The sequence below is a fragment of the Merops nubicus genome, unplaced genomic scaffold (assembly GCF_000691845.1).
Source record: "Merops nubicus isolate BGI_N331 unplaced genomic scaffold, ASM69184v1 scaffold16726, whole genome shotgun sequence".
In the NCBI taxonomy this organism is placed as follows: Eukaryota; Metazoa; Chordata; class Aves; order Coraciiformes; family Meropidae; genus Merops; species Merops nubicus.
This window is the reverse complement of record NW_008614501.1, coordinates 1-8,921: the sequence shown is the minus strand read 5'-3', so window position 1 is coordinate 8,921 and position 8,921 is coordinate 1. Positions and strand designations below refer to the sequence as shown.

Here is an 8,921-nt window from a genome sequence, read left to right as displayed (position 1 = left end):
CGCCGCCTCCAGCCACAACTTCTCATCCACTGCTAAAACCAGTGTCTGCCTCTGTCCCAGTCACAGCCTCTCCAGTTATAAAGCCAGTCCTGGCCATTGCACCAGCAGCAGCTGCTGTGAAGCCTGTTCCTTCCCCTGCAGTGGTGACAGCATCTCTTCAACCTGCCCCTTCAGTCCTCACCACCGTGGTGACGACGTCGGGGCTGAGTGCCAGCCACGTTGCCAAGCCAGTCTTCACCTCTGTGACCTCATCTCTCCACTCTCCAAAGCCAGTGCTGGTCTCTACAGCAGCATCTTCAGCCACGACCCCTCTCAAGCCTCTGAAACCAGTCGTTAGGACCCCAATCAGTATTAAAATCTCCCAGCCCAACTCCATCAGCTCCGTGGCTGCGCAGTCAGCGGCCGCTCAGCGGGTTGTGAAAGTGAAGCAGTTGGTAAGATGAATTTCTCTGCTGCTTTACTTGTGACTCTTACCCTTTTGGAAAGAGGCCACAAATTTGGATCTTAGATTTGTTTTTTTAAGACATTTGAAGCTAGCTGTCGTGAGTTAATCAGTTATATTTGATGTAGTTTAAGTCTGTTGAGCCCTTGCTGAAAAGGTGACTCTGAAGCCAAGCTGTGAGCTTGGTCTTTAGCAGGACATGCCAACCACTATTCCACCAGACTGTCTATCCACCTTTGAGACACAAGGGAATAGGAGATCTGAGCCCTGCTGTGTGTGCAGCCAGGCTGCACTGGCATCTGAAAGAAAAGGCAGGAAATGAGTGGCAGAAATCAGCTGCTAATGGGGTGCTGATGTTAATTGCTGTTAGATGCCCTGTTAGGGCTGTGCCTCAGGAACCACCAGGGATTCCAGTCTCTACCTTGGTAGTTCCTACCCTGGGTACTTGGCAGGCACAGGTGGCTTGATGGTATTTTTTTTTTTACTTTTGATATGTTAAATGTATAAACTAGCTCAAGGACCTTTTCAGACCACAGTTCTGATCTCCACATTTGCTAAGACGTGTTAATTATGAAGTCATCCAAAAGTGACCTTTTTCTACCAGGCCTCATTAGCTGACAGATTCCAGGAGGAATAAATGTATTAATAAATACCCTCCAAAGCTATGTGTTAACTTTATTTTTTTTTTCTTGGCACAGGTTAACTTGTTGCTAATGTTAAATACCAACAAATTGTGGATCATAGGTATACCCAAAAGAGCAACGTTGTAAAATACATTAGGTTTGGTTTATGGATGTTTGAGGTACTGGGTAGTGTGCTGTCTACTAGATCTACCTGTCAGTGATGTTCTCAAGTATTTTGAGAGAAGAGTCTCCCTTTGGAAGATCAAGAACTCAAGGTATACCCAAAAGAGCAACGTTGTAAAATACATTAGGTTTGGTTTATGGATGTTTGAGGTACTGAGTAGTGTGCTGTCTAGTAGATCTACCTGTCAGTGATGTTCTCTGTATTTTGAGAGAAGAGTCTCCCTTTGAAAGACAAAGAACTCAGTTCTTCAATAGGATTTGTAAAGTTTTCTTTCCTTAGAAAGAAGGGAAAACATTAGACTTCCTTATCAGACTTCCTTATGAAGAAAGATTTACTTTCCACAAGTATATCAGGGCATCTAGCCTGTGAATTTCTTTTGTTGTTTCTTTATTGTGTATACTAAACAGTATTCAGACCCCTAAAATGTTTTGCTTTTAAAATTTTCTTCCTTTGGAAGTGCATAAGGCAGATGTAACCCAAGAATCCTGCACTCTAAATAAAGAGCTTATGCTGCCAGCTTTTCACCTTCCCAGACTTGCTTGAAAGAACAAAGCACTCATATATATGGAGGGGATGGAGGATCCTTCCTATGAGTGTGGGTTTCTTAAAAAAAACAAACAAACAAAACAATAAACCATCAAACCAAACCAAAGGCACCACCCAAAACACCCTCTCCCAAACAGCTATCAGGCATATGCACTGGCAGTCTTTGACAGGAGCAGCTAAAGCCAAACTGGAGAAGGAGTTTGTACCCTTGCTGCCTCTGAGGACTAAATTTGAAATTTCAGCCAGAAGAAAATGAGATTCTTAGGTTGTAGAAGGGCTGGAGAGTACTTTGTTGGCTCCACAGCAAGCCATGTAATCCAGGGGAGAGGTTGGCCATCTGTACAGAGAGATGAGGAAGCTCAGCCCTGGACTGGGGAGTTGAAACACTTCTTGAATATCATCCTGGTGATCTCAAGAAATTCCTCCTGCAGTGTGTCAACCTATTGCAGTTTTTCTTCATCACTGTGCCTTGCAACCACTGAATTGCATCCAGAAAAGGTTTTTATCCTCATTTAGGTGGATCCCAGGCACAGTGATGGAAATACTTGCTCTTCAAAATACCTGTTTAATGTTAGTCCTGATCGTAGTTGGAAGGCTGAGTTACCCACATCAGGAGCTTGGTGTTTGTTCAAACAACAGCACAGAGAAGCAGATGTGCATCTTCTAGGGCTTCACTGCAGCCTTTCCTTGAAAGGACAGAGGGTCTGTTTCCTCCCACAAGAAAACAAATCTGGACCTCCCCTCCCTCAACAGAAGGGCCCTGCTGCCAGCTGAGAGGAAGCCCATGCCAACGGTGCAAATCTGTCCATACAATGCTGCCAGCAGTTTCTTTCCCTCTGCAGCCCAGGGGCCTGTCTGATGCCATCCCTTCCCTCTGCATGCCCATTTCTAATTCAGGTCTCCTGTGCCTGATGAATGGAAAGCAAACTTTCACCTGCCAGCTCCCTTGGCATGTTGGTGGTGCTTAAGAATTCAGCACTGCAGTGTTTTAATGTCAAAATTGGGACTGGAGTGATGGAACATGAAACTTTCTGTAGCATGATTATGGAAACCATGGGTTTGTGTGGTGGACACTGAGGGGCCTCTTCTTCAGGGATGCTGTTGGGATTGATCCCTTGCTGTGAGAGTTTGCAGGCTTGGAAGAGCTCCCTCCTGGTGACTTAACACAGAGGCATTTAGGGGCACTGGCTTACAAAGAGGTTTATAGTGTGTGATGATAGCTCCAGATCTCTCTGCTGATCTCTGAACTTTGTTTTATGGATGGAAACCATGTTCCAGTGAGGCTAATCAAGGTCTCTCTCTGGCAGCTCTGTCCATGCTGGCAGCTGGATGCTGCATTGCATTTTTTTTGACTTAATGTCCATGCTTTTTATTCTGATGTCTCTGTCAACCTATTTAATGGAGCACAGAGGAGCAGTCCCTTTATGATTTCTTGCCACTAAACCTGAAGAGAAGAGGCAATAGCTCTTTCTCACAGATTTTTACCTGTTTCTGAAGTTAGATGACACAAGGAGACAGCCTAATTTCTGAAGTATAATAAATATCAATACTTTCTTTCAATTAAACTTGTGCAGTGTTGCTGTACAAATACTCTTTAGACTTTCTGCAGAGAGAATAAAAGATGTTGAGGAGAAAAAGTGGTTTCTTGACCCTGAAAACTCCATTGTGTTAGCTTTTTGCTGCTAGAAAAATAGGATTCAATCTGAAGTCGTTGGTAATTTTGTGCTTTGGTAAAAGGAACTTTTCCAAGGGATGTATCAAGAGCTGCAGACCACATTCTGCTAGCTAGGAGGGTTAGAAATGAGGCTTTTAGGAATGCTGCAGTTTTATTACTTTCTTGCATTTTAATAGGTGCCCCTGAAGAGGAAGAGTTGGTATTTATCAGCTGTGCCTGGGGGTCTGTGTTGTGATGACATCCTGCTGTCTGGTTTTGTTTTTCAAGAGCCTCTTTAAACAAAACTATCCACCCCCTTCCTTTTTACCCTTCAGCAGTGTGCTGATGGTTTTGTGTAGAGGCTCTACTCCTGTAGGTGTTGCTAGTTGGCACTGATGTGTTCAGTGTACTTTTGCTTAACACTTTGAAACTCAGCACCTCAATTCACAATGATGATGTGGCCCTAAAAATTCAGTAGGAATTTATAGTGTGTGTTCTTAATTCTTTCATGCCAGACTTGTAGCTGCTTGCTTTGGTGCTTTAGGTGTGTGTGATACTTCCCCCTTTGAACTTATTGGCAAGCAGACTCAATAATCAATTGTTAGTCTGGTGAGCAAGATTTAGGGAGAGGAAAGCCTCAGAGTAATGGGTTTGTAATACTCAGTGAAACTCATTTAGTGTGGTTATCAATAGAGAATAGGGGTGGAGTGTCTGATAGAGGGCACTGAATGATCTGGAGCTTCAATCTCACTGGTGGTTTGTGAGATTGCTCATCATGAAGTAAATAAAACAAAAAAAAGAGATTTTTTTTTTGAGCATGCTGTTTGCTTTCATGCTAGACATGCTTGTGGCTCAAGGAACACACTGATACTACTCACTTCTGTGTATGCTCAGCACTTCTCACTCTTCATATTGGATATTCCATTTCCAGGTAGTCCAGCAGCCATCAGGAAACATTGGAAAGCAAGTACAGCCCTCAACCCTGACCCTACAGACTGCTGAGGAGAGGCTGCCACTGAATGCACTGCTTCAAACTAACCACTTGCCTGCAGGTAAAGTGGAACCTCTTCAATGGAGAAGGGAGAAGATTGCTGAGGTGTGGAGTAAGTGGAGGTAGACTGTAGGAATGCAAGAAGGTGGTTGGGAGCAACCAGTTGTGTGTGAGAAGTTGAATATTTTTACTATCTTCTTGGAGTTCTGTCATGTCTCCTTCCTTCACCTGTTAAAAATATCAGTCAAACATTTGTACTTATTAAAATTCTGTGAGGGAGCTCCTTGAAGTGAACTTCTTTTGAGCCAGGATGCTTCTGAGACTCATTTCATGTGATTAATTTTTCCTTCACCATGTCCAGGTTGATGCATAATGGGAATTTGTCTCAACCAGCCAGTTTTTACTTAAAACCTTACCCTGCTCAGCACAGAAGAGGGTGTTTATTCAGGTTTTTGGCCATACAGAAGATGTAGAATGTATCTAGGGTGTCTGTTTTTCAAGTGGACCTGATTAGTTGCCACAGAGTCTGCAGTAGCCTTTGCTAGAAGTAGGAACTGATGAAACAGTTGTCTTAGCATTTTGCTTTCTACTATGGCATGTTCTTTGTTTTGTTTTAGGTTCCATTCTGAAACAAATCACCCTGCCAGGTAATAAAATTCTGTCATTTCAAGCATCTGCTGTTCAGGAAGCTAAAATAAAAGAGAATGGAGCAACGTCCTTCAGGTAAAAATAAACTATATCAGAAGTTTCTCATAGGAAGGAACAAACAGCAAGTGTAGAGGTGTGAACAGAGCCCAAATAAAAGCAACTTTCTGTAGAAACATGTTTATAATAAGTATTTTTCATGTTAGAACCTAAAAATTTTGATTTCATAGCAGATGTTGCTTATTCTTGATATGAGAAAACTGCCCTGATGAAGATGTTTTTTTCATCATGTTATCACAAGAGTGTAATTATATAAACAGTGTGCATCAATATGTATCCATTTTTCTCTTGTAGAGGAGGCATATTGATCTTCATCCTCTGAGTACTATTAACTCATCTAAAGCAGAGTTACCTTGTATTAAAAGCTCTCCATAGGATTGGAGCAGCTCTAACCCCTGGGTTTTTACAGCTGGCCAGACAGCAGTGAACTGGCTGGTAACCTGTCTAAAACTCTCTGCTGTATTTCAGAATCTTTTATTAGCTCCTCTTACAAGCTTGTTCCTCTATGTAGAGGTGAAAGTCTTTGACTACACCTCTAATTAAAGCTTCTGGCATATTCTCTAGGCCTTTACATTACAGGAGTGCTTCAAGCTTTTAGTTCTGGTAACTGATTAACCTTGAAAATCAGGAATGGTTTTTGTAGCTCTGAAATGTAAGGTTGGAACAGGGGTACAGATGAGTGTTATTGGTCTTAGGACTCTAAAAAAGCAGACATAAAAGCAGACATGACACCTTTGTCTTGCTGACCAACTGACTTCTCATCTCTCTAAAGCTCCAGCTTTGTGTGCAGTGGGATAGGCAGAGCTGTTGCTGTTCTCATGCAGTGAAAAAACACTGGTACCCAGAAGTTGGAATGAAAGGCTGATTTTAAAGCACTAGCTCTGTTCAGCTGCTTCAATTTCTTAGTAACTATACTTCAGAATATCATTTGGAATGTAATTTTGGGTGGGGAAAAAAAAAAACCTTAATAAATATCATATTTAAAAGAAACAAAGTCAATTTTTTTTCCTGTGATCTTCCAGTTGGAATAGATCAACTGTCTTATGTGTTAAAATTTGAATTCTTTAAGTTCCTTCCCTGAATTGTTAAATTCTTAGTGTAGGAAAAACTCTGTTTTAGCAATGTTACCTGAGGTGGTTTTCTAGTTCTGCTCTTGGATTATGATTTTCAAAGCAGCTCAAGTCCATGAGAATTCACATCTGAAATCTCTGAAGTCACCTTAAATTTTTCTAGGAAGTCTCTGGTCTCTGAAGAATTGATGTTTTTGGGTACACCCTGTGTGCATCTCCTCTTCACTGCTAAAACCAAACTTTCTGACTTTAAATATGAGAGTCTTCCTATGTCTGAGACATGGGCAGCATGTACCTGAACTTTTGGCTTCCCTCAGTCAAGTATAAATATCTCTGTTCTCCAAGCAGGTCTAGCACCATGTCCTGTTCATCTGGCCTGGGCAGTAGATGTTCCCCAGTAAGCCCAGAACATCCAGCCCAGAATCATAAAATCATAAAGGTTGGAAAAGACCTCTTAAGATCATCAAGTCCAACCCAGCACCACCATGACCACTAAACCATGTCCCTGAGTGCCACATTTAGACTTTTTTTTTTGAAAACCTCTGGGGATGGGGACTCCAGCACCTCTCTGGGCAGCCTGGGCTAATCCTTCACCACTCTGGCAGGAAAGAAATGGAAATTGAAAATTGAAATTTAAAAAAAAATGTATATTTAAATGGAAATAAATATTTGGTGTGGTCTAGTGCTTTAAATCTTGAATTAAGTCTTCATGGTCTGTGGCCACATAAGGTATTTAAAGGGGGTCCAGGGTGAAGGAAAGGTTGAGGAACCCCCTGTTTTTCAGGGGTTTCATTTTGCTAGAGCACCTTGGGGAAAAATAAAACACTTATTTACATCTTTAAGCATTTGTTTTGCATCTATTCTGTTCAATAGAGTTGTTCTCCAGAGCACTTACAAGCCTGACTTGGGTGAAGGACATCCTGGTTCTTGCTCTGCTGGAGCTCTGCCCCATGTAGCTGCTGATAATGGTGCATGGAGGTTTGGGTGAAGATCTAGTGATGCCTTTGACTGGTGTATAAAGTGGAATAAAGATGGGATTTGGAGGAAAACCTGTGCATTGATCAAACACCAGAGGGTGCCACGGACTCACTTTTCAGCTGATCCTCACCACAGCTGCATTGCTTGGGCTTCTTTGCCAGTGCAATCTTCAGTCTAAATGTCTGAAAATGAAGTGCAGCAGTGTTTCCTTAGCTGCAAATTAATCTTCCTTCAGAGCTAGTGACTTGGTGACTTCATGTCCCACAGTGAAGAAGTTGGAATTGGTCCTTAAAAAGAGTAGAGATAGAGGTGTCTGCTTGCACATCAGCTCTTACAAGTGTGTCCTCCAAAGTAGTAAGGAAAATAGGAACCTAATAAAGCTGGTTTTAGACAACTGCAGCTTGTGCACGTTGAAAGCTGTATCATGTAAAAGTTTACCTCCTTTTTGCTTGAGTATTTGGCCAGGTTAAAAGCTAAAGTTGTTCACTGAAGCTGCATGCTGGACAGTTGTATCTGAGGTGCAAGCATCCTTCCCTGGATTCCATATCAGGGTCACCTCAGGTCCCAGCATCTGCAGCTCTGGTAGCTTGTGATCCATGTTCTTGGTGCTTGTTGTGCTGATTTTTGTAATTTTTCTCAGGAAATCTGTGGCAGCCACTGCATTTCAGTGGGATTCTTGTCTCTGCCACCAGCAAAGGCTTTTCTGTAGTGGTCGTTAAGGAGAGGAAACTGGAGTGAAGATCAGTGAGCACTCAATTATCATGCAGTGAAGCCTAATTTCCATGCTTGGTGGAAGATCAGGGTCTCTGATAGGTTGACAGAGCATGAAGATACACTTGGAACTGCTCAGTTGCTGGTTGTGAAGGGGTAGGAGGAGAGAAGGTATTTTGGCAGCAGTGAATTCAGCTTTGAATTGTAACTGGGGTCCCCTAATTCTTCTGAGATTCCTGGGATTCAACACTTCTCCTACCTAGCACAGTGGATTTGGGGCAGAAGTCCAGTCAGGAAGGTACAGTGTCTAGTTAGACTTCATGAATTAAGCTGGTTTGAGACTCTGTTGGGTCTCCTTTCCCTGAAGAAGTCATGTAGAAACTCCTAGCCATGAGGGCACACAAACAAGTGACAGGAGGAGCAGGGGAAGGCTGGGCTCCTTTCCTAGCCAGGCTTCTCTCCAGAAATTTGTGGGAGAAGACTTACACCCTAGAAACCTATTGAAGCCCAAAGGAGAAAATGCATCTACAGTTTAAAGGGGAAAAAAAATCCCAACTCTTTTTTTCTGTCTCTTGAGAGCTGCTCAGACCCAACCCATGTCCTCATAACTATTGTCAGTCAGAAGACAGCCTCCAAGAGACCCAGTTTCACCTTTGTTCAAGGGTTATGTAGTCCATAAAGTATTTTCTGGAGGTGAACTTCATCAAACCTGGCCAGAGGAGACTTTTCAAGAGGTGTATGTGTGTTTTGGGTTTGTTTTCCAAATGGGAAGACCTTCAGATTGAGTACTTCCATTTGTGTGTATTAATTAGTGCAAGCTTCTGTTCTGGATTGGTCCTAAACTCTTGAAGCCACCACTAGGGCTATGGTTACTTTGTGAAACAAAGTCTTTCTTTTGATGATTTACATTTACTTGGAAAATAATTTAGATTATTTAACTGCCAAAATCAAAAAACTTTTTTCTGTATAAGCTTCATTCAGTGTTTTAACTTAAATGATCTTTAAAGAAAAAGGGGG

General features: G+C 42.2%; 1 protein-coding gene across 1 annotated transcript in view; it reads left to right on the top strand.

Annotated features, from left to right (window-relative positions):
- Positions 1-5,227, top strand: part of TAF4B (TAF4b RNA polymerase II, TATA box binding protein (TBP)-associated factor, 105kDa) — a gene marked incomplete at its 5' end in the record, with an annotated part of 13,881 nt that extends 8,654 nt beyond the window's left edge. The window contains 3 exon segments of the mRNA XM_008942258.1: positions 270-434; positions 4,381-4,501; positions 5,058-5,227. Coding sequence (XP_008940506.1) covers positions 270-434; positions 4,381-4,501; positions 5,058-5,227 — 456 coding nt within the window.
- Positions 5,228-8,921: the final 3,694 nt, after the last annotated feature.